General features: G+C 44.2%; 1 protein-coding gene across 1 annotated transcript; it reads right to left on the bottom strand.

Annotated features, from left to right (window-relative positions):
* Nucleotides 1-18,815: 18,815 nt before the first annotated feature.
* On the bottom strand, nucleotides 18,816-23,527 carry TLCD2 (TLC domain containing 2). The gene is made up of 4 exons (XM_065910720.1): nucleotides 23,219-23,527; nucleotides 22,934-23,016; nucleotides 22,150-22,232; nucleotides 18,816-21,589 (listed from the first exon to the last, which is right to left on the bottom strand). Exons 1-4 carry the CDS (start codon nucleotides 23,392-23,394, stop codon nucleotides 21,137-21,139), a joined length of 795 nt encoding a protein of 264 aa, XP_065766792.1. The 5' UTR covers nucleotides 23,395-23,527; the 3' UTR covers nucleotides 18,816-21,136.
* Between the last annotated feature and the right edge of the window lie 1,041 nt (nucleotides 23,528-24,568).

Here is a 24,568-nt window from a genome sequence, read left to right as displayed (position 1 = left end):
GCCAGGAAGTACGTAACCCAGGTTCAGCGGTTGACCCAATAGGCGCCAAAGTACTCAGGCGGTTTGGCGAAATCACCAATTAAAGTTGCAATTCGGACAGGAAGGGGCGGGACCAATAACGGAAGTATTGAGCGCGAGGGGGTGTGGTCGGAATGGATGCAAACCCCTCCTTCCGCTTTTTTGGAACAGTTTCTAGGGCTTCAGCGGCTAGTGACCCGAAAGTGAAAGTGTTAGTTGCTCGGCCGTGTCGAATTCTTTGAAACTCCACGGACTGTAGCCCGCCAGACACTTCTGTTCATGGGATTCTCCAGGCAAGAATACTGGAGTGGGTTGCCATTCCCTTCTCCAGAGGCTCTTCCTGACCCAGGGATCGAACCCGGCCTCCTGTATTGCAAGCAGATTCTTTACCGTCAGAACTACCGGGGAAGCAACTTTGCGACTCGTCTGGGGCCACTGGAAACCCAAGCTTCCAGAATTTTAATCAATTTGTCGAAATTTGGGGTTTCCCAGGTGGCTTAGTGGTAAAGAATCCGCCTGCCAATGCAGGATTGGCAGGAGACACGGATTTGATCCCTGGGTTGGGAAGATCCGCTGGATGAGGAAATGGCAACGCACTCCAGTATTCTTATCTGGAGAATCCCATGGTCAGAAAAGCCTGACGGGCTACAGTTCACGGGATCGCAAGGAGTCAGATACGACTGAACACGCATGCACGTGGAAATTTGAACTTTGCTCTGTGTCTTAGGCTTCTGTATTTAATCTTGACGTGCAGTATTAGCTCCGAGTCGGTCAGTCTTTTGTTCGTGAGTTCAGTCGTTAATTCAGCCATAATTTATTGAAGGCTCACTAATGTATCAGGGGGGTGGGGAGAGGGAAAAGCCTACCGCTAGGAGCTCAACAGGTAGAACCCAAGCTCCTGTGATGCTCTGTGATAGGAATTCGGGGGGAGGGTATTTAACCCTTTGTTGTCAAGGAGGAGTTAGTCAATGAACCGTCGAAAATAAAAGGTGGTGGGGAACTACACTGCAGAAAATTTTCTCCCTCTCCCTCTTCATTGCTGTTTTCTGTCTCTGCCAACCCTATGGAGTGCATAATGAATACCCTATAACTGCTTCTTAACTCAGGTTCTTTAGTTATGTCTTTCTGCTTGAATTGCCCTACATCTTGCCTTCCTTGTTTTACGTTTCATCCCTCTTGCTCCATTTTTGGTAACAACTTTGAATCTGACTTAGATTACTTTGTTCAAACACTCACCAAGTTTATTGTGGAGGATGCAGAGAACTTGTAATCCTTACAACTTCTTCATCTAGATGGGAATTTAGGACTCACAGGAGAAAGTGACACCTATGCAAAGAAGAGTTCAGGCCATTGCAGGCTGGTGTGAAGGTTTATGTAGTTCAAAGAAGAGAGGAGCAGTATTAGAGATGTGTTGGAGATGGGTGATATAAGGGATTTGAGGAGGTGAAGAAAGAGAAAGGAAAAAGGAATCCCAGGTGGTGGTAATTGCTAAGGTTAGAGTTTGGAAAGAAAGAAACATGGCATTTTATGAAAGCAACCAACAAATCAACCTGGGTGCAATAGAAAGTCCAGTATCATCTTTATTATGTTCCTCATCGTCAGTGTCATGAAGTCCTTAGAACTTGTATAAGGTTCACTGTGTGCCAGGCACTATTCTAAAACCTGCTAAAATTCTAATATCGTCTGTTTTAGTTAATGGTATTGTACCAATGTCAGCTTCCTAGTTTCGATTGTCCTACTCCTGTTATGTCCTGTTGCTATGTAAGAAGTTCTCAAGTGGGTAAAGTGTACACAGGGACTCACTGTACTATTTTCTAAATGGCATTATTGAGAAATAATTTGCATTCCATAAAGTTCACCTGTTTAAAGTATACAATCCAATGGCTTTTAATATATTTACAGAGTTGTGCAATTATCACTACCTAGTTCTGAAACATTCTCGAAAGAAACCATGTAGCTATTACCATTCACACCCCATTTCTTCCCACCTCCTTCTCCTCAGCCCTTCAGTTCAATCGCTCAGTCATGTCCAACTCTTTGAGATCCCATGGACTGAAACACCCCAGGCTTCCCTGTCCATCACCAACTTGCAGAACTTACTCAAACTCATGTCCATCGAGTTGGTGATGCATCCAACCATCTCATCCTTGTAGTCCCTTTCTCCTCCCACATTCAATCTTTCCCAGCATCAGTGTCTTTTCCAATGAGTCAGTTCTTCACATCAGGTGGCCAAAATATTGGAGTTTCAGCTTCAGCATCAGTCCTTCCAATGAACACCCAGGACTGATTTCCTTTAGGATTGACTGGTTGGATCTCCTTGTAGTCCAAGGGACTCTCAAGAGTCTTCTCCAACACTACAGTTCAAAAGCATCAATTCTTTGGCACTCAGCTTTCTTTATGGTCCAACTCTCACATCCATACATGATTACTGGAAAAACCATAGCTTTGACTAGATGGACCTTTGTTGGCAAAATAATGTCTCTACTTTTTAATATGCTGTCTAGGTTGGTCATAACTTTCATGGTCATAACTTTCACCATCTGCAGTGATTTTGGAGCTAAAAAAATAAAGTCTCTCGCTGTTTCCATTGTTTCCCCATCTGTTTGCCATGAAGTGGTGGGACCGGATGCCATGATCTTATTTTTCTGAATGTTGAGCTTTAAGCCAGCTTTTTCACTCTCCTCTTTCACTTTCATCAAGAGGCTAGTTAGTTCTTCTTTGTTTTCTGTCATAAAGGTGGTGTCATCTGCATATCTGAGGTTATTGATATTTCTCCCAGCGATCTTGATTCCAGCTTGTGCTTCATCCAGCCCAGTATTTCACATGATGTACTCTGCATAGAAGTTAAATAAGCAGGGTGACAATATATACCCAGTTGTGGATGTGACTGGTGATGGAAATAAAGTCTGACAATGTAAAGAGCAATATTGCATAGGAACCTTGAATGTTAGGTCCATGAATCAAGGCAAATTGGAAATGATCAAACAGGAGATGGCAAGAATGAACATCGACATTTTAGGAATCAGCAAACTAACATGAACTGGAATGGGTGAATTTAACTCAGATGATCCATCATATCAACTACTGTGAGCAAGAATCCCTTAGAAGAAATGGAGTAGCTGTAGGGTAAAGGAGTTAGAGAAGGCAAGGTTTGGAAAAAGAATGAGACCAGCACTTTCCAGGAACAAATCACCTTTGATGAGGTGAGAAGAGGCAGCAGTCAGATTAGTGAGCTGCTGCACTAACCCAAGAAAAGAGTAAGTATATTAGGCATATATGTGAAACTGTACTGTCTTAAGGGGTCCTATTCTTATCCAAGGCTGTTCGGAGTAGTTATCTCTTAAACAGCTGGGGCAAGGAATTCTGAAGATCGGCCAGAGGCTGGGTGTAATCAACCTTAGAGTCCATTTTTTTCTTTGGGTGAGAGTTCTTTATTTTGCATAGAATGGTGGAGAGGACCTGGAGGGGAGTTTTAACTCCAGGCTATTTTGAGCCGTGAAACTTTACTTCAGTAGCCCTCATAGTAAACAAGAGTCTGAAATGCAGTACTTGGATGCAATCTCAAAAATGACAGAATGATCTCTGTTCGTTTCCAAGGCAAACCATTCAATATCACGTAATCTAAGTCTGTGCCCTGACCAGTAACGCTGAAGAAGCTGAAACAGTTCTATAAAGACCTACAAGACCTTCTAGAACTAACACCCAAAAAAGATGTCCTTTTCATTATAGGGGACTAGAATGCAAAAGTAGGAAGTCAAAAGGTACCTGGAGTAACAGGCAAATTGGCCTTGGAGTACAAAAGGAAGCAGGTCAAAGGCTAACAGAGTTTTGCCAAAAGAACACACTGGTCGTGGCAAACGCCCTCTTCCAACAACACACGAGAAGACTCTACACATGGATATCACCAAATAGTCAATACCAAAATTAGATTGATTATATTCTTTGCAGCCAAAGATAGAGAAGCTCTATGCAGTCAGCAAAAACAAGACCAGGAGCTAACTATGGCTCAGATCATGAACTCCTTATTGCCAAATTCAGACTTAAATGGAAGAAAGTAGGGAAAACCACTAGACCATTCAGGTATGACCTAAATCAAATCCCTCCTCAGCCCTAGACAAATACTAATCTACTTTTTGTCTCTATAGATTTGCCTGATCTGGATATTTCATATAAATGGAATCATAAGATAATGACTTTTAGTGAAACAGATCTCCAGCCCAGGTTGGATGCAGGAGACAAGTGCTCAGGGCTGGTGCACTGGGAAGACCCAGAGGGATGGGATGGGGAGGGAGGTGGGAGTGGGGATCGGGATAGGGAACACATGTAAGTCCATGGCTGATTCATGTCAATGCATGGCAAAACCCACTACAATATTGTAAAGTAATTAGCCTCCAACTAATAAAAATAAATGAAAAAGAAAAAAAAGATAGTGACTTTTAAACTTTTATGACTGGCTTCTTTTACTCAGCATGTTTTTGAGTTTCATCCTTATTGTAACACATATATGTTTTCTTTGGAGAAATGTCCTTTCAGAGCCTTTGCCTGTTTTAAAATGGAGCTCTCTCTATGTATTCTAGGTACAAGTTCCCTGTTAAATATATGATATGCACAATTTTTCTCCTGTTCTTTGGATTATCTTTTCACTTTCTGGATGATATTCTTTGAAGCACAGACATTTTTAATTTGCATGAAGCCTAACTTATCAAATCTTCTACTGCTTATGATTTCAGTGTCATATCTTAGAAATCATTGCCTAGCCCAAGTCACAATGGTGCAATCCTATGTTTTCTTCCAAGAGTTTTATAATTTCAGCTCTTACCTATTTATGATTCACTTTGAATTCATTTTTGCATGTGGTATGAGGTAGAGGTCCAAATTCATTCTTTTGCATGTAGATATCCAATTGTTTCAGCACCTTTTTTTAAAAAGACTACTTTTTGTTCTTTGTCAAAAATCAACTGACCATTTGTTTGTTTCTGAACTCTCAACTCTGTCCCGTTGAGCTATACGTTTATCTTTATGCTCTCTCTGCTATTTTTGCAACTTCCATGTGAGCCTAAAAAGTATTTCAAAAAAGTTAATAAATTAGCTAACTTAATCCTCAAAACAACCTTATGAAATAGATAGTATATCTCCATTTTACTGATGAGAAACCCAGACTCAGAAAGGTTGAGTAACCTGCCTTGGGGCACTTGATTAATTGCATAAACTATGTGTCAGGCTCTCTCTAACTTATATGCAACTGTTCATTTAATTGTCACAATAATTCAGTGAGACAGGTGCTATTATTTAGCCTCATTTTGTAGATGAACAAACTGAAGCTCAGAGAAACCCAGTTTCTTGCTTAAGGCTGCACAGACAGCAAATAATAGAAATGGTAAATAATGGTTCTGGAGCTTGTGGCTTTGTTTTTTGTTTGTTTTTTTTTGGCTGTGTTGTCAGAATCTTTAGTTGCAGTGTGCAAGCTCAGTAGTTGCTCTGCAGCATGTTGGATCTTGGATCAAACCCGAGTCCCCTACATTACAAGGTGGATTTTTAAACACTGGACCACCAGGGAAGTCCCTGGAACTTCTGTTCTTAACCATACTGCTATATCATCTTCTGTGTTCTTCTCAGAAACATAAATGATACAGATGAGAAAATTGGGGCCAAATCAAAGCTGGTCTTGAATTCCAAGCAGAGTTTTTACCTAATTGCCAACGTTTTCCAAACTTTTTCTTTTAAAGATGAAAAACACTTGTGCCAACAAAATAATTTGCAAATGAAGAAACTAAGACTAAAAGAATTAAGAACTTCTCTTAATGTCTTGTAACTGTTCAAACACAGTGTGTCTTGAGTTAATCTGATGAAGTTCAGTTGAGTAGGAAAGTGACCAACCAGAAACAGATCAGAACAGAAAATATTAGCTGCTATTCTTATTAATTGCAGCCAAACCAGTCTCCTCATTGTTTAAGAAGTTTAAAACTGGACTTGGAGGGAACTATGGGTCATCTAGGTCAGTGGTCCACAGCCTTTTTGGCACCAGGGATCAGTTTCATGGAAAACAATTCTTTCACCAACCCGGAGTTGAGGGGAATGGTTTCAGGATAATTCAAGCACATGATATTTATTGTGTGTTATGTGTGTTAGTTGCTCAGTAGCATCCGACTCTTTGCAACCCCCCAACCCCCTGCCGCCCCGCTTTGTGACCCTGTGGGCCATAGCCTTCCAGGCTTCACTGTCCATGGGATTTTACAAGCAAGAATACTGGAGCGGGTCAGTTCAGTTCAGTCGCTCAGTCGTGTCTGACTCTTTGCGACCCCATGAATCACAGCACGCCAGGCCTCCCTGTCCATCACCAACTCCCGCCGTTTACTCAAACTCGTGTTCATCAAGTCAGTGATGCCATCCAGCCATCTCATCCTCTGTTGTCCCCTTCTCCTCCTGCCCCCAATCTCTCCCAGCATCAGGGTCTTTTCCAATGAGTCAACTCTTCGCATGAGACGGCCAAAGTATTGGAGTTTCAGCTTCAGCATCAGTCCTTCCAATGAACATCCAGGACTGATCTCCTTTAGGATGAACTGGTTGGATCTCCTTGCAGTCCAAGGGACTCTCAAGAGTCTTCTCCAACACCACAGTTCAAAAGCATCAATTTTTCGGTGCTCAGCATTCTTCACAGTCCAACTCTCACATCCATCCATGACCACTGGAAAAACCATAGCCTTGACTAGACGGACCTTTGATGGCAATGTAATGTCTCTGCTTTTTAATGTGCTAACTAGGTTGGTCATAACTTTCCTTCCAAGGAGTAAGCGTCTTTTAATTTCATGGCTGCAATCACCATCTGCAGTGATTTTGGAGCTAAAAAAATAGTCTGACACTGTTTCCACTGACATCTATTTGCCATGAAATAATGGGACCAGATGCCATGATCTTAGTTTTCTGAATGTTGAGCTTTAAGCCAACTTTTTCACTCTCTCTTTCACTTTCAGCAAGAGGCTTTTTAGTTCCTCTTCACTTTCTGCCATAAGGGTGGTATCATCTGCATATCCGAGTTTATTGATATTTCTCCTGGCAATCTTGATACCAGCTTGTGCTTCTTCCAGCCCAGCGTTTCTCATAATGTACTCTGCATAGAAGTTAAATAAGCAGGGTGACAATATACAGCTTGACGTACTCCTTTTCCTATTTGGAACCAGTCTGTTGTTCCATATCCAGTTCTAACTGTTGCTTCCTGACCTGCATATCATTTTCTCAAGAGGCAGGTCAGGTGGTCTGGTATTCCCATCTCTTTCAGAATTTTCCACAGTTTATTGTGATCCACACAGTCAGAGGCTTTGGCATGGTCAATAAAGTGGAAATAAATGTTTTTCTGGAACTCTCTTGCTTTTTCGATGATCCAGTGGATGTTGGCAATTTGATCTCTGGTTTCTCTGCCTTTTCTAAAACCAGCTTGAACATCTGGAAGTTCATGGTTCATGTATTGTTGAAGCCTGGCTTGGAGAATTTTGAGCATTACTTTACTAGCATGTGAGATGAGTACAGTTGTGCGGTAGTTTGAGCATTCTTTGGCATTGTCTTTTTTAGGGATTGGAATGAAAACGGACCTTTTCAGTCCTGTGGCCACTGTTGAGTTTTCCAAATTTGCTGGCATATTGAGTGTAGCACTTCCACAGCATCATCTTTCAGGATTTGAAAGAGCTCAACTGGAATTCCATCACCTCCACTAGCTTTGTTCATAGTGATGCTTTCTAAGGCCCGCTTGACTTCACATTCCAGGATGTCTGGCTCTAACTGAGTGATCACACCATCGTGATTATCTGGGTCGTGAAGATATTTTTTGTACAGTTCTGTGTATTCTTGCCACCTCTTCTTAATATCTTCTGCTTCTATTAGGTCCATACCATTTCTTTCCTTTATCGAACCCATCTTTGCATGGAATGTTCCCTTGGTATCTCTAATTTTCTTGAAGAGATCTCTAGTCTTTCCCATTCTGTTGTTTTCCTCTATTTCTTTGCATTGATTGCTGAGGAAGGCTTTCTTATCTCTCCTGGCTATTCTTTGGGACTCTGCATTCAAATGGGAATATCTTTCCTTTTCTCCTTTGCTTTTCACTTTTCTTCTTTTCACAGCTATTTGTAAGTCCTCCTCAGACAATCATTTTGCCTTTTTGCATTTCTTTCCCATGGGGATGGTCTTGATCCCTGTCTGCTGAACAATGTCATGAACCTCCATCCATAGTTATCAGGCACTCTGTCTATCAGATCTAGTCCTTTAAATCTATTTCTCACTTCCACTGTATAGTCATAAGGGATTTGATTTAGGTCATACCTGAATGGTCTAGTGGTTTTCCCTACTTTCTTCAATTTAAGTCTGAATTTGGAGTGGGTAGCCATTCTCTTCTCCAGGGAATCTTCCCAACCCAGGGATTGAACCCAGGTCTCCTGCATTGCAGGAAGATTCTTTACCATCTGAACCACCATTAAGCATCAGACCCTGGAGTTTGGGAACCGCTGATATAGGTGAAGGAGTCTTCTGGCTTAAAATACGCAAGTGGCAGTCTAGGAACACAGAGGAGAGGTTGAACCATCAGTTCATGAGAAAGCCAGGAGAAAGAATCAGTACATAGAAAAAAGAATAACAGAAAAGTGATGAGGAAGGCTGGAGAAACACATGGTCTGGAATAAGAAAAGGCCTGAAAAACCCAGGGAAGGCACAGCTGGAAAAATTGAAAGAGGCACACAGGAGGGAAAACTTTCAAGAAAAAGAAACCCTCTGTCATGTGAAATGATGTACGAGGTAGAAGACTGAGAAAGGATACAAGATCGATAAGAGGTTTCTGACCTAGGAGAGCAGTGTCATAAAAATAAGGGGAGAGGAAGCTTCTCAGTTGCCAAGGAGGATCATGAAACAATGGAGGAAATGGGAATCCACCATTCATTTGAAAATTTGAACATGAAAAAAGACAAGAATTTAAACCTTTAAACCGGAAGCAAGATGGTGAAGAGAAATTGAGATGAGAAAGAAGGTAGATTAGAATCATAGAACCAACAAAGACATCAGAGATTATCGTGCCCAAACTCCTGTTCAATGCAGTATGTCTTTGCAAAGTATACTTAACACTGAAAAGATTTCATTCTACAAAGGCTTAATGCACACCTCCCAGTGCTGGCCTTGCCAGGGTGCCCAGATATAGTGGAGAGCAGACCAAACAGAGGCCATATGTGGTGGGAGCTTGTATTCTAGATGGGAACACAGATGTTAAATAGCTAGTTATACATTTAAGATTTTCATAGTTTTTGTTGTTGTTGTTGTTCTACTGGTTTATTGCTACCAACCCATCTCCCTCCACCCTCCTCAAACGTGCGTGCTCAGTCATGTGACCCCATGGACTGTAGCCCACCAGATTCCTCTATCCATGGACTTTTCCAAGCAAGAATATTGGAGTGGGTTGCCATTTCCTTCTCCAGGGAAGATTTTTAGTTTTTACGAAGTTACAAGAGTCTTATAGAACCTGTTCCAATGGTTTGTTCCAAAGCACAGCCAAGAATGCTCCCTCTATTTCTCTCTCCCCAAAAGAAATCACTTTTACCAATTTTAGCTGATTATTTGGGCCTGTTTTTCCATTTCACCAAGCAATAAACTTAGATTGCTATTTCTCGACTTTCTACTTTGAGGCATTATCTACTCACTTTCCACTGTAGAAAATGAAGATCCTGGGAATTCTCTGGCCATTCAGTGGTTAGGACTTTGTACTTTCATGCCGGTGAGGGGTGGGGGACAGATTCAATCCCTGGTTGGAGAACTAAAATCCCGCAAACCCACAGAGCAACCACACACACATAAAAAAATGGAGCTCCAACTCTCCCCTTAGCCTCTCATGTGCTTGTATGTGCTTCCCACTACCCCATACTCCCAATATGGCTGTAACTTTAGTGAGATTAATAATCAAGGGTTCCATAACTGTGCATGCAGTAGTAATAGCTAGTCCCTATAGAGCATTTACTCTGTGTCAGGAACTTTTCTAAGCACGCTAACATTAATTCATTTAATTCTCCTGATAATCCTATTATTGCCCTTCCATTATACAAATAAGGGAACTGGGGCACAGAAAGGTCAAGTAACTTGCCCAAGACCATGTAACTAGTAAGCGGAAAATCTGGGATTTAAATCCAAGTATTCTGGCTGTAGAAGCCAGGACCTGTTGTACCCACCCTGGCTTTCTGTGAAGGACTCAGCAGTACTGGAGTGAGTACCCAGCCTCTGAGATGCTCAACTATTCCCTAAGATTTCAAGTACAGTCCTACCTCCTAGGCAGACATCGCCCCTTTGCTAAGGATCCAGGCTATAGGGAGGGAAACTGCACCTTCCCTCCCTCTTCCCCAAAGTTGTCCTAGCTCCCTCCCCTCTGTCAAATGCAGTCACTTCCGGCTGGCTTCTATCGTCACTACTATATAGGAAGTTAAAATGTAAAACAAACACGGTCCAGTGGTTAGGGCTTCGCCTTCCAATGCGGTTGTTGTGAGTTCGATCTCTGGTCAGGGAGCTAAGATCCCACGTGACTTGTAGCCAAAAAGCCAAACCAAACCAAAACATAAAACAGAAGCAATAGTGCCACAATTCAATAAAGACTTTAAAAATGGTCCACATTAAGAAAGTCTTGAAAAAAATAAAAACATTTACACACAAAAACTTTATTATGCCTCTCTGTTCACAGGCACCCACAGATTTGCAGCTTACTTATTCAAGTAGTAAACTTTGATTACATTTCCTTTTCTAAGCAACTGTTTATTTTTCCCATAGTTAGTAGTTGTATTTGCTTAGTTCTTTGTTGTTTTTTTAGATGGATTCTTTGCCAACTCCTGCTCTGGCTGTTTGTTAGTTTTTAAATCTGTTTTAAAATGTTCAGACATATAAGGTAGTCTATCAATTTCACCTTCCCCTGCAAAAAAAGTCTTTCCCAGAGCTTCATAAACTGTTGCAGCATATCCAAGTTTCCCTCTCTATTTGTTGTTTAGCTGTCTTCCTAGGATCCCCTTTCACCATCAGCCTGGGAAGTCCTATCTTCTAAGTTGGATCTCCTGTTTTCTATTAATATGTCTGGGTCTTCTTTCCTGGTTGACTTCCTTATTTTGATGGAGTGTATTTTCTAGTGACTTTCTGAGAAGGGTTCATGGTAGATAAATGTTTTTAGACTTTGCATGCCTGAAAATACCTTTATTCTGCCCACGTACTTGATTGATGGTTTGACTGGATATGTTATTCTATTTCCTTCAAATTTTTGGTGAAGTTGTTTGATTGCCTTTTAGCTTCCAGTGTGGTGTTTAGAAGTTTGATGTCATTTTCATTCCTGGTGTTTGTATGTAACATTTCTCTCTTCCCCTGTGAAGCATTCATCTCAATGTTCTGAAATTTAATTCTGTTGTTGCTCAATGTGAATCTGTTTTCTTTCACTCTTCTGGGAATTTCAATGACCCATCAGTATGGCAACTCATGTCCTTTGGTTTTGAAATTTTTCTTTCATGATTTCATTTTTCTTTTCTGTCTTTCCTTCCTTTTTCTCAGTTTTCTCTTTCTCGTCATTATTTTGATGTTGGGTGTCTTGGACGGGTACCATGATTGTCTCATTTTTGTCCCTAATATCTTCTTTCTGGGAGATTTTCTCAACTTTATCTTCCAACTCTTCCATGAAGTTTTCATTTCCAATATCACACTTCTAAATACGCTTTTAATTCTGACTGGATTTTAAAAAATTATGGTAGCACATTATTTCATGCTTACAATATATTCCCTTATCTCTCTGAAGAAAATAATGAGTTTTTCTGAAGTTTTATTTTCCATGAATAGTCTTTGCTGTGTTTTCCCTTGTTTGTCCCATTCTACATTTTTCATGTTAGAGGCTTTCCTTGAGAGCTCATAATCAGTCCTCCTATTAAACTTGTAATAAGCACTTCCAATGAGAAGTGAGAATGTATAAGATAAAGGGGTGGAATAGAAGGAAGGGAGCCAGGAAGACGGAAACAGGGGAGAATGGAAAGCCTATCAGGCATTGGGCATTGTCCGCGCAAGGTCCTGAGAAAGGAAGGAGCATGGCACATTTTATAAACTGAATAAAGCCACACAAAGAGCGACACAGAGGGAGTTCCCTGGCCGTCCAACGATTAGGACTCAGCACGTTCACTGCCGGGGCGGGGTTCAAATCCTGGTCAGGAAACTAAGTCACATGGCAGGGTGGAAAAATAAGGGGTGGGGGGGAGTGAAACAAAATACTATGGGGCTTCCTTGATAGTCTAGTGGTTAAGAATCCACCTGCCAATGTAGGGAACATGGATTCGATCCCTGGTCTGGGAGGTTGCACCATACAGAGGGGCAACTAAGCCTGGGCACCACAATTGCTAAAGCCCATGAGCCCTAGATCCTGTGCTCCCCAACAGGAGAGAAACCACTGCAATGAGCAGCCTGCACATGGCAACCAGAGAGTAGCCCCCATTCACCGTCACTTGAGAAAGCCTGCCAGTGATGAAGACCCAGCACAGCCAGAAATAAACAAATCTTAAAAAAAAAAAGACAGTACCACAAATCTGGACAGTAGACAAGGGTCACCATGCAGAAGCCTACAGGTCATATCATAAATTATGCCTCTATCTGAAAAAGGAGGAACACTGGATGTATTAAGCAGAGAATGACATGATCCAATTTGCATTTTAACAACCATAGACTGATCACTATGCAGAAAGCAGTAACCAAGACAGCATCATGTTACCTAGGGTAGAGATGATGGTGACTCCAGCCAGGGTGGGATAAAAGAAACGGAAAGGAATGAATATGAAAGCCATTCTGAACTCGATGATTAATTGGACATGTGTGTGTGGGGGAGTGGGATGGCTTGAGGATGATTCGTAAATTCCTGTCTTAACCAGTGAGTTGATGGCAGTATTGTGCACAGACCAGGAACACAACAAAGGGTGAAGGTCCGGGAGGAAACATCCTGGACAAGCCCTTGAATGTCAGAATGCAACAATCCCTTCCTCAACATGTTGTCAGGTCATCCTCAGTCTGTGGATGACCCATTTCTACATCCCTTACCTCTGGTTTCCCTCCTTTGGATGACTTCTACTTTCTCAATTTCCTACCTTAAAATTTTTTTTAAAATTGTTTGGCTGTGCTGGGTCTTAGTTGTGGTATGCGAGATCTTTGATCTTCATTGTAGCATGCGACCTCTTAGTTTCGGCATCTGGGTTCTAGTTCCCTGACCAGTGAGCAAACCTGGGACCCTTGCATTGGGAGTTCAGAGTCTTAGCCCCTGGACCACCAGGGAAGTCCCTCAATTTCCCACTTTAATGATATCCTCCCTGTATCTCCCTGTAGCCTGGTCTCTGTCTTGTTTACTCACTGTTACATCACCTATGTTCCAAACACATAGTAGGACCTTCATAAATACTTGTTGAAAGGAAAAATAGAGTGGTATGTGCCAATCACAGTCAGAGCCACAAAATAAAATGGCACATTTTCATGTATCCTAACACCAACAGTTTCACTTGACATTTAGTAAAATTTAAAAAAAATCTTTTTTTCAAGTATTACAACTTCTAAGTGATTTCAAGTGTTATTTTATATTAAAAGAGATGGGAAAAGATTTTGAAGCAGGCTGCAAAGTTCACATGAATTTTTTAAATTCAATATATGTCAAGGAAAGCCTGCAGCGGCTACCCTAGGCTAGGCCCCCCTCTCTCCCTCCCCCTGTTTCCTCCATGCTCCCAGCTCCCCACCCCTGCTTGCTGCCAGGGTGGAAACATTTGGATTCTAGAAAGAGCTGGCGTTAAGGAAGGAAGGTCACGGGCGTGAAGAAAACAACGTCTGGACAAGCTGCTGAGGGAAGCTAGTGAAGGGCTGATGGGCAGTATCTTTCTGGGCCAACACGGCAGCAGGAATCTGTGGCATCCTTGTTCCTTGGCTTCTCCATCCTCTGGTGGTGCCCTGACCTGGGATCTGGGGCACAGCGAGCCTCTGTGCCAGTCTCTCAGCCCCAGGGATTAGCAGTGCCAACGAGTGAAGTTCAAGGAGGTGAAGGAGCCCTTCCAAGGGCATAGGTTGGCAGGTCAGAGTGACAGGACAAAGTTTAATCAAAAGGAATCATTTACCATCCTTTGAATGTCAGCTACTATGCCAGAGCCTGACAGGACAAAGTTTAATCCAAAGGAATCATTTACCATCCTTTGAATGTCAGCTACTATGCCAGAGCCTGTGTGGGGTTTGAATGGTGACAGGGTGGAAGAACCGTTGCAGGAACCTCTCATTTCACTCTGTGAGAACAACCTCCTAGGAACTTCCCTGGGGATCTGGTGGTTAGAACTCAGTGCTTCGAATGCAGGGGGCATGACTTCCATCCCTAATCAATGAACTAAGGTCCCACATGCCACGCTGCATGACCAAAAAAAAAAAAAAAAGAATGACATCCTATTCTTCTACTCTTAAAGCCCACATGGCCTGCATTCTTATCTCAATGAAAAGAGCTTATTCAGTCTGAGAATCACTTTCATTTCAGCATCTACTTCCTGTAGAAGATGTGACCAGGGAAGGTTTGTCCCCCAACTGGTTCAGTTCAGTTCAGTTCAGTCGCTCAGTCGTGCCCGACTTTTTGTGACCCCCATGAACCGCAGCACACCAGGCCTCCCTGTCTATCACCAACACCTGGAGTTTACCCAAACTCATGTCCATTGAGTTGGTGATGCCATCTCACCATCTCATCCTCTGTCGTACCTTTCTCCTCCTGCCTTCAATCTTTCCCAACATCAGGGTCTTTTCAAATAAGTCAGCTCTTCACATCAGGTGGCCAAAATATTGGAGTTTCAGCTTTGACATCAGCTTTCAACTTTCCAATGAACACCGAGGACTGATTTCCTTTAGGATGGACTGGTTGGAACTCCTTGCAGTCCAAGGGACTCTCAAGAGTCTTCTCCAACACCACAGTTCAAAATCATCAATTCTTCTGTGCTCAGCTTTCTTTGTAGTCCAACTTTCACATCCATACATGACTACTGGAAAAACCATAACCTTGACTAGACGGACCTTTGTTGACAAAATAATGTTTCTGCTTTTTAATATGCTGTCTAGTTTGGTCGTAACTTTCCTTCCAAGGAGTAAGTGTCTTTTATTTCATGGCTGCAATCACCATCTGCAGTGATTTTGGAGCCTCCCAAAATAAAGTCAGCTGCTGTTTCCACTGTTTCCCCATCTATTTCCCATGAAGTGATGGGACCAGATGCCATGACCTTAGTTTTCTGAATGTTGAGCTTTAAGCCAACTTTTTCACACTCCTCTTTCACTTTCATCAAGAGGCTGTTTAGCTCTTCTTCACTTTCTGCCATAAGGGTGTGTCATCTGAATATCTGAGGTTATTGATATTTCTCCCGGCAATCTTGATTCCAGCTTGGGCTTCATCCAGCCCAGCGTTTCTCATGATGTACTCTACATATAAGTTAAATAAGCAGGGTAACAATATACAACCTTGATATACTCCTTTTCCTATTTGGAACCAGTCTGTTGTTCCATGTCCTGTTCTAATTGTCGCTTCCTGACCTGCATACAGGTTTCTTAAGAGGCAGGTCAGGTGGTCTGGTATTCCCATCTCTTTCAGAATTTTCCACAGTTTATTGTGATCCACATAGTCAAAGGCTTTGGGATAGTCAATAAAGCAGAAATAGATATTCACATGGTTAGGGGGAGGGGAACAACGTGCTCTCAACACTGAGTTAAGTGATATTTGTGTTGTCAGGGGAATGCCGAAATGGACCTCTGACCTGCACAATGACTGCATTCCTGAAAAGTGCAGAAATCCATACTTGATGAATAGAAGTCTGGCTTTCCAGCTGAAGAAGCATCCTGACTTATAAATACCACTTCAGAGGCAATTTGTCTGATTTGATTGATCTTCAGTTGTCAACTTTCTACAGGTTTCTGTCTTTCTCAGGCTTCCTATAAAGAAAGGGGCAAAATAGTGTATCAGAATGTTCCCTGGATTCTTCTGGTTGTGTCACAAAGTAGTTGGGTATGCTTGGATAGGTTGCTTTTCTTTTTTGCTTTTAAGTAATTTTAAAATATTTATTTATTTATTTAGTTGGGCCATTCATTCTGGATATTTAGTTGCTGTGTGCAAACTCTTAGTTGCAGCATGTGGGGTCTAGTTCCCTGACCAGAGATCTAACTCAGGCCCCCTGCATTGGGAGCACAGAATCTTAGCCACTAGATCACCAGGGAAGTCCCCTCACTTAACTTTTCTAGGCTTTAATTTTCTGCAAGGGAATTCCCTGGCAGATCAGTGGTTAGAACTTGGTGCTTTCACTGCAGGACATGGGTTAGATCCCTGGTTGGGGAACTAAGGTCCCACAAGTCAAAAGTCACGGTCAAAAATAAATAAAATACAAATAAAAAAGGATTAAGAAATTAAATGGAAAGATAATCTTGAAGGTGATATATTAATAAAGACTCACTGTTACAAGTGAAAAAAAAATTAGTTCACACTCACTAAAGCAAATCTGGGAGTTTTTAGAGTTGTGTAACTGAATGGTCCGGGGGTGGGGAGTGAAGTTATTGCTTCAGGTAGAGCTTGATCCAGATATTTAAATGATGGTAGAAATCTCTCTCCATATTTTGAATCCTTTTTTTCTGTCTTGGCTTCATGCTCAGGGAAGTTATCTTATATCAACCTGGACTAACGATGTTAGCACATAGTGCATCTCAGCCAAAAGTTCTAGCAGAAGGCAAGGTATGGAGGCTCATAGTTCTGCCCAAGTCACAGGATCATCTCAAGGAAAAAGGATACTGTGTTCTGATTGGCTAGCCCTGAGTCACATGCCCAGTGAGAGGAGAGGGACAGAGGAGCTAGGCAGGCAAAAATAGCAGGTGTTGGACACAGGCGCTATAACAGAAAACAAACATATATATGGGCTTGAGTTCAGGCCCTGTCACCAACCAGCTAGGTAATCCTGAGTAAGCCATCTTGGTTTTCTCACCTGAAAAACAGGATGGTGACTTTCCTGGTGGCACAATGGTGAAGAATCTGCCTGCCATTTCAGGGGACATGTGTTCCATCCCTGGTTCGGGAAGATCCCACATGCTGCAGGGCAACTAAGCCCACGTACCACAACTACTGCGCCTGAACTCTAGGGCCCACAGGTTACAACTACTCAAGCACACGCACCTAGAATATGTGCTCCCCAAAAAGGGAAACCCGAACACCACCACTAGAGAGTAGCCTCCCCTCACTGCAACTAGAGGAGGCCTGTAAGCAGCAACGAAGACTCAGTGCAGCCAGAAATTAAATATATATATATATATATATATATATATTTATGTATATAGGATGTGTCTCTATTGTGTGGGGTTAAATGAGAGAAGGTATCAAAGGTGCCTCATGTGGAAGGCTCATGACACATGTTCAGCCTAGGATGGTGTGACTTTCGTTAATGATTCTGAACAAATACTGCACTTCAGTGAAGGAGCAGCTCTTTAGAGAATAACTTCCCTTGTGTAATCACCTGCAGAGTGAGGGCTCCTAACCTTCAGCCGAGCAAATCCAGATTTTACATATAACAAGGCTTTGACAACTCAGTTATGGATATTTCTGTTTGATTTTCTTGTTAACTCAGGATAAATTTAGCTAAAAGCTTCTTTTGGGTTCAACCCTTGACATTTGAGAATCAGTCTAAATTGTCTGAATCCTTTCTCTTGCTCTAAGTCCATTCTACTGAAGACGTTTGTTTCACTTTTTCAGAGTAGAGGATCTAGGGCTTTGTAGATTAAAGAGTTAGTGCCAAAAGATCTCACAACAAAGCTTCCATGAGCCAGCATCACATTATAAACCAGGACACCTCTGGAGCCAAGAAAAGTGACTCAAAGTCACCATATTCACAAAAGACTGATGATCTTATTTACATAGCAGTTTATTAACTTTTGATCAGGATAGTGTTCTGAGACCATAAAATATCAATGCTTCCCATCCAGGAAATCCTCTCCCCTATGCCAAAGGACAAATAATTTATCTGCCAGTAGCTCAGTGGGCATGGAGTCAATCTTTGCGATCACGTTATCTCCCCTGCCAGGTAAGCATGGAGTCAGTCTTAAGGACCACTTCACTGGGCCATGGTGAGGCCTGCTAGAGCACCGCCATGGCAACCCAACTCATTGTACCAAATTTAGCATCTGCCAACCTCCACCATGGCAACCCAACTCATTTTACCAAATTTAGCATCTGCAAACCTCTGCATTTTTTAGCTTCTCTTTTCTAGACTCTCAACTGACTATGCCTCTGTGATTCACATCATTTATATCTGGTCCACAACATATATAACACCAGTTGATGAGATGTTCACTTACTCAATTATAATCACAGTCCAGTCCCGCCCTCCTAAAATTTCACTGGGTCACCATGATGGAAAATTGTGTGTGATCCCAAATTCTTCAGGTATCCACTTACATCCTGCTCCTCCCCCCACCCCAGGTAGCTCAATCACTTGCTGTGTTTTAAGAGCTAACCCATAGGGATAGCCATTTTTCACCTCATATTTCCCTCTATGATGGTTTTTCCTCTCTCCATCTTGGGCCCCCTTCACAGATACTACCAAGTTTTCTCGAGAAGGGAACTCACTTGAACCGTGAATTCATGACAGCAACTAAAGAAAAGGTGTAGGGATTGGAATGATCCAGCATTGACATCAACACAAAATTTGTGAACAGATTCCTCCCATCGTTTGTCACATTTTTCTTTGAAAGCTCAAGGCAATGTTTTTGTCAATCAAGGCATTTGGTTAAAATAACAATTGAGTTTTAAAGATACTACTTTATTAAGTCTTGGGACTTCCCTTGTGGTTCAGTGGTTAAAACTCCACTCTCTCAGTGCAGAGAGCACAGGTTTGATCCCTAGTCAGGGAACTAAGATCCCACACGCCAAATGGCATGACCGAGAGAATAATAGAAAAAAAAAGTCTCTATCTCAGTTTCTACACCTTTGCAACTCTGGTTTTAGTCTCACTACATTCAAACCCTCTGCTCTTATTTTCTGCCTGTGCTTACTTCCAACTGTTGCAGTTTCGCCTTGTCTCTATTTGTCATTTTCCCCTTTTGTGCCTTGGTTCTAATGACTCTTTGATGGGGATATCTCACAATCCTTCTCTCTCTCTGTCCCCCTCTCTGTTTTTTCCTCTATCTATACGTTCCCTCTTTTTCCTAGCTTTTTTCTTTGAATGTTTATTTCATCTTTCTGCCCCCACTTCCCCTTTTTTTCTTATTCTCTGGTCCCTTTGCTTATTCTTCTGTGTCATTTCACATTTCCTATTCTTACTTCTCATTGTCCTACCAGTCTCTGCCTCGCAGTTCTTGTCTCTGTGTTGTGCACTGTAGCTGTGCTTTGACTTTCTGCCGGTCTCCAACTCAACATATTGCATGCTTTTTCTGTCAATGAATCTTTCCATTGACTGCCTCCTCTACCTTCTGTTCTGCTTCTCAGCTTCCCTGACTAATCTTCTTCTCTCTCTCTCTTTTTTTGGTCACACCATGCAGCATTTGGGATCTTTGTTCCCCGACCAGGGATCGAACTCATGCCCCCATGCATTGGAAGTGCAGAATCTTAAACCACTGGACCACCAGGGAAGTCCCCCGCTGGTCTCTATTACCACCTTTCCTCTCACTCTGCTAATCTGTCAGTCACTACTAGCTGTCTCCCCCAGATCTGGTGGTTCCTCCTTGTCACTCACTCACCTTATTTCACCATCTAGACTATCTGTATCTTCCACCATTGGGGTCCCTTCCCATCAGCCTTTATTTCTATTTTGCTTGTTTTCTTTATGACCATTTAACCAATTCTATGATTTTGGTTCTTCTCAGCATCTATAACAGACTTTCTTGAAATTTCTGCCAAGGATTGTGTCTTGCTCTCTCTCTGTCTCTTCTATGCAACAAATCTTTTCCTAGCTGTTCTTCCATCTGCCTATGTCTGTTTCTTTCATTCCCTTTGTCTCTCACTAGGTCAGCTTTTTGCTTTTATCTTTCTCTTGCTTTTGTCTCCTGTAACTTTTCTGTGGATAATTAAGGGTTATCTATTCCTTTCTCATTGTTTAGTGGAATTGCAACCTTCATCTGCTTATACTTCATACAACCTTGATGTTCTGCCTGCAGAAGGGAGGTGTCTTGTGCAATAGAAAAAAAAAAAAAAGAAAATGAAGTAAAAGCAGCAGAGAGAAAGAAGAGCTTGCAAATTAATCCCAGAAGAGAGTCAGATATTCCTTAATGCTTCTGCATCCAAGTGGGAGCCTCACCTCATTTGCTTCTGCCTCTGACTTCATTCTTCCATGAAAGCCTGAGCTTGGGAAGATCCTATACGGGGCACCCAGAATGGGTGGTTGAGTTCCTGCTATGGCTCTAGACTTTAGTACAGTCTGGAGAAGACAGACCTAGACAGGTGCTCATTCCTCTAATGAATCTCAGAATTCCTCTAAGAATCTGCATTTTCTTTGAAAAGGTACAAAGACACTAAAAAAAGGTAAAAGGAGGATGCTGGACATAGTCAGACTAAGTTGAAATACAAACAGAATAATGTGGTTTTGAGAACCAGAAAATCACCAGTTTCTTGTCTCTTGGCAACTGTTATGTCCATCCCTACTGGTTACACATAGCACCTGTTGTACCTTCCTCCCTCTGCCATAATTTGGTCATGGATGAGGTCTCTCTTCTCTCTGATCTTCACCCCTTCTGAGCAGATCTCTTTCTGATCCTAGAAGGACTTCCACTTTCCTCATCTGTTCCTGTGCTAAAGTAGAGTCTCTGTTCCCATTGGCAGTTTCATCCAGCTTCATGCCTCCCACTACCCTTTATTGGTAGCACAGACTGTACCTCTGGAATTAATTTGCTGAAAAGGGCAGTTGTCTGATGATGGGATTCAGTGAACAGTAGCCCATGCTCCCACCCATCCATGAATATTAGCATTTCTCCTCAGATCCTAGGAATGCAGGAGTTAGCTGGAAGAGGAACTGAAATACTGAAAACCCAGTCCAGGCCTTGTCCCTGGGGGATAGTGCATTGAAGACCAGTGTCTCCTGGTCTTGGTCCTCCCTCTCCCAGGCCTGGCAGAGGAGGAGCCTGAGGCTCAGTCTTTCAGGCTGAGAGTGGAATCATCCCTAGTGATGGACTCACCATCACAATCTGTCCTGGTGCCCCTGGTTTCCTTGTTTCCAAGGATGGGTGGGCAGGGCTGAGATCGCAAAACATCACTGACCAAAATGTGGACGCCCAAATTGATGCTCATGACACCCACAGTGGCCAGTCCAGTTCCACCAAGGATGACCAGAGCAAGAGGGATCTGGTGGCGTTGCTGGAACAGCCACAGGCTCATCCATCCCAGTGGTACCAGGCGGAAGAGGGCCAGGGTGGCCAGGGTGGCCCAGCTGGTCACGCTGAAGGCCAGGGATGGAGCCTGGCGAGAGAGCAGCAGCAGCCGTCGTAGGTGCAGGAAGGTGGAGTTGAGCTCCAGGAGCAGAGACACCACAGAGAAGCCCACGTAGTGGCCGGACAGAACGGCGGTGCTGAGGCAGCTCACTACCTGGGGAACCGAGGTCAGAGGTCAGAGGACCTTCCATGACTGACCACCCATGAGATCCCAACATGATCAGGTCCCAACATCCCAGTCCTCGAGAAGGGTTCCCAAGCATTTTGTGGCACTTCCCACACAGCCTCCAACAAAGCCAACCTTATGTTTACCCTTCTGTTAGGAGCTGAACGGCCTTGTAACAACCCTTCCATAGAATTGGATTGGAGCAGCTTTGGCCCCAGGCTGTCTGCCCCCCACTATTTGCATTCCTACGCTTTCACACCCCATCCCCACTCCCAGTACTGGGACTCCCCCTTCTTATTAAAGCTCTATAGTCAATGTTTCTGCAATAGACTGGACACCTGTGGGAATCCAGTCTCCTTGGGCAGTGCTGACTCCAGTTGTGGCCAGCAGTAATCCCCTCCCCCCAGTTCAGCCCAAGACTGGGAGGATCAAGCGCCAGCAGGGGTCGGAAACTCAGGGGGAAGTCACAGGACAGAAAGCTGATGAGAGACGAAGAATCCCCAGCTGGGCATGCCTCCTTCCCTGTCTCGCTGCTTGCCAAGTCTCACCACCACATGGTGACAGAGAAGTTCCCAGGCCTGGCCCAAGGTCTGGTTCCAGAACAAGTCAGTCCCATCTGCCAGAAAATAACCTGTGGGCAAGGAGGGGAGGTTGGCGTTAGGCCTCCCCCAAAACAGTGTCCAGTCTTGAAAAGAATCTCCACCCGCTCCTTTCTCTGCTCTTTAGTTTCCTCTCAGTAAAGCTGCCAGAAACATTTCACTCCATCAAGAAATGGAAGAGGGAAGGAGACCTGGAATGACTTATGGAAGTTTGTCCCCTGCCCCAAACTGTTAGGGGAAGCCCACTGATTGAAACCGCCCACCCTGACCAGGCACCATAGTAACCATCTGCATGAGTTGTTTTAGGACAGGAGGTCCTGGTAAGGAACAGGGAACTAATAAGCCTCCACCAACCAGAAGAGTTTGGGAAAGGTCAAAAGGAGACAGACACCACCTGTCCAACCACCTGCCAGAATCCTCTCTGGCATCCATCTTAGCGGATCAAGGCGTGGACCACCAGGAAGGACTCTGAGTCAGAATGACTGGCTAAGGACAACCTAGAAACTAATCCCATCACCATAAAACCCATGTGACAAGAGCAGTTCTCCTGGGTTCCCTTAACCTACTGCTCTCCGCCCAGGTGCCCTTTCCCAGTAAAATCTTTTGCTTTGTCAGCACATATGTCTCCTCGGACAATTCATTTCCCGAGTGTTAGACAAGAGCCCAGTTTCCGGCCCTGGAAGGGGTCCCCTTTCCTGTAACAAAACTGGCCCAGCTTTCCCTGAAGACTCACCCACAGAGACAGCCACCAGCACCAGAGCCCAGGGAGGGTGGCCATGAATCGGGTCGACGGACATCTGAGGGTACAGCGACAGCCTGGAGGAGATGGGGCAGCCATGGTCAGCGTCTGTGTAGACACGGATCGACAGCACCCACTCATCCACAACCCCACCCCAGCCTCAGACTCTTTGAGATCTCGCAAGGATTCTAAAGAAGCCCCCGGGTCTTTTAATTCCAGCCAACCGCCCGCCTCCCTCGCCCTCGCCACGGTGCCTCCGAAACCTCTGAAGCCCCGCACCCGAGCAGCGCCCCGGCCCCCGTAAGCAGGCTGTGCACCAGGGAGACACAAGTGTTCCGCCACTTCCAACGGTCCTCGGCGGCAGATCCCGGCGTGGGCAGTAGCTGCAGCCCCCAGTGCAGCCCCCGGAAGGCAGCGAAGGAGGCGCCAGTGACGAGGAGCCCAGAGGGCGCCATGGCCTGGCGGGCGGGCTAGGTCCGGATCGGTCCCTGGGGCTCCCGGGCTCTCAGCCCCGACGCATCCAACATCCCGCTTCGGGGACTGCGAGCAGGCTTCCCCGCAAGGCTGGGTGCCTAGATTCCCCCGCCCGCTCCGCCTTCGGAATCGGCTTTAACTTTTCCAGGTCTCGTCCACGCCCCCAACCCCTGGCTGGGCGGTGATTGGAGAAGCGGTGGGGCCACCGCCCCTTGAGGCACCGCGATCGATCGCGTGCCGCTCCGGAGGGGGATGGAGGGTAGGGGACTTCCCGGGATCAGACCCGTAAACGCAGCTTAGGGAGGCTTTCTGGATGTCGACAGGGGTCTTCCCAAGCTCTCTGGTGTTCCCACGTCCCCGCAAATCCGGAGATGGCTTGTTAATCTCACCTGACGCTCTCAGAGGCCCAGCCATATGAATCTTCACCTACTTCACCTGCTCTCACCTCTCACCTGCTGGCCCTCCTACGCCCCCTACCTACTTAGCCCTGAAGTTAGAGGCCAGGGCAAACTCCTACGTACATAAATCTCGCCATCGCTCTGCCCCGCGCCCCACCCCAGTCTCGGTTGTGGAGCGGAGGAGCACCTCACTTCCTTCCAGCCACCTTCCTTGCCGAGGTTTCCAGACCTTGAACACATTTCAGCAACCCCATGTAAACTCCAGGAGTCCTGCCCTTTGACATGGTACCTCTCATAGGGAACAACTCCCTTTCTCTAAGAGCGACCCACCAGGGTCCCTCCCCTAACCTCTTTGGAGGACCCTTACCATCAAGAAGGGAACCATTCAACCAGCCCCACAGACTTGAAAAGCAGCTCCCCCCTCCCCCGCCCCCCGCCAGGGCTTGGTACCCATTAGGGGAGGAGTGAGTATCTCTGCCAATCTGAGGAGGCAAGGAGAGGTCACACAGGGTCACCTCAAGACTGGGGCAGAGTCAAAGGGAAAAAGCCCCATCTTGCTTTTCAGAAGCAGGGCTGTCAGGATTATACAGAAGCTTTCAGTTTGGGGGCGGGGAGCTTTTTCTCTCCTGAAGAGTGACAGGTTCTTCCTGTTTTCCATTTTACTCCATCCACTCTACATCTCTTTAGGGGGCTGCCACCAAGTCAGAGCAATAGCTGTTCCCTGTACAAGGAGTGGATTCCAGCTGCTCCCAAAGAA

This window comes from Muntiacus reevesi, chromosome 18, assembly GCF_963930625.1.
Source record: "Muntiacus reevesi chromosome 18, mMunRee1.1, whole genome shotgun sequence".
Taxonomy (NCBI): domain Eukaryota; kingdom Metazoa; phylum Chordata; class Mammalia; order Artiodactyla; family Cervidae; genus Muntiacus; species Muntiacus reevesi.
Note: the sequence above shows the minus strand (reverse complement) of the source record. Positions and strands in the feature narration are given on the sequence as shown.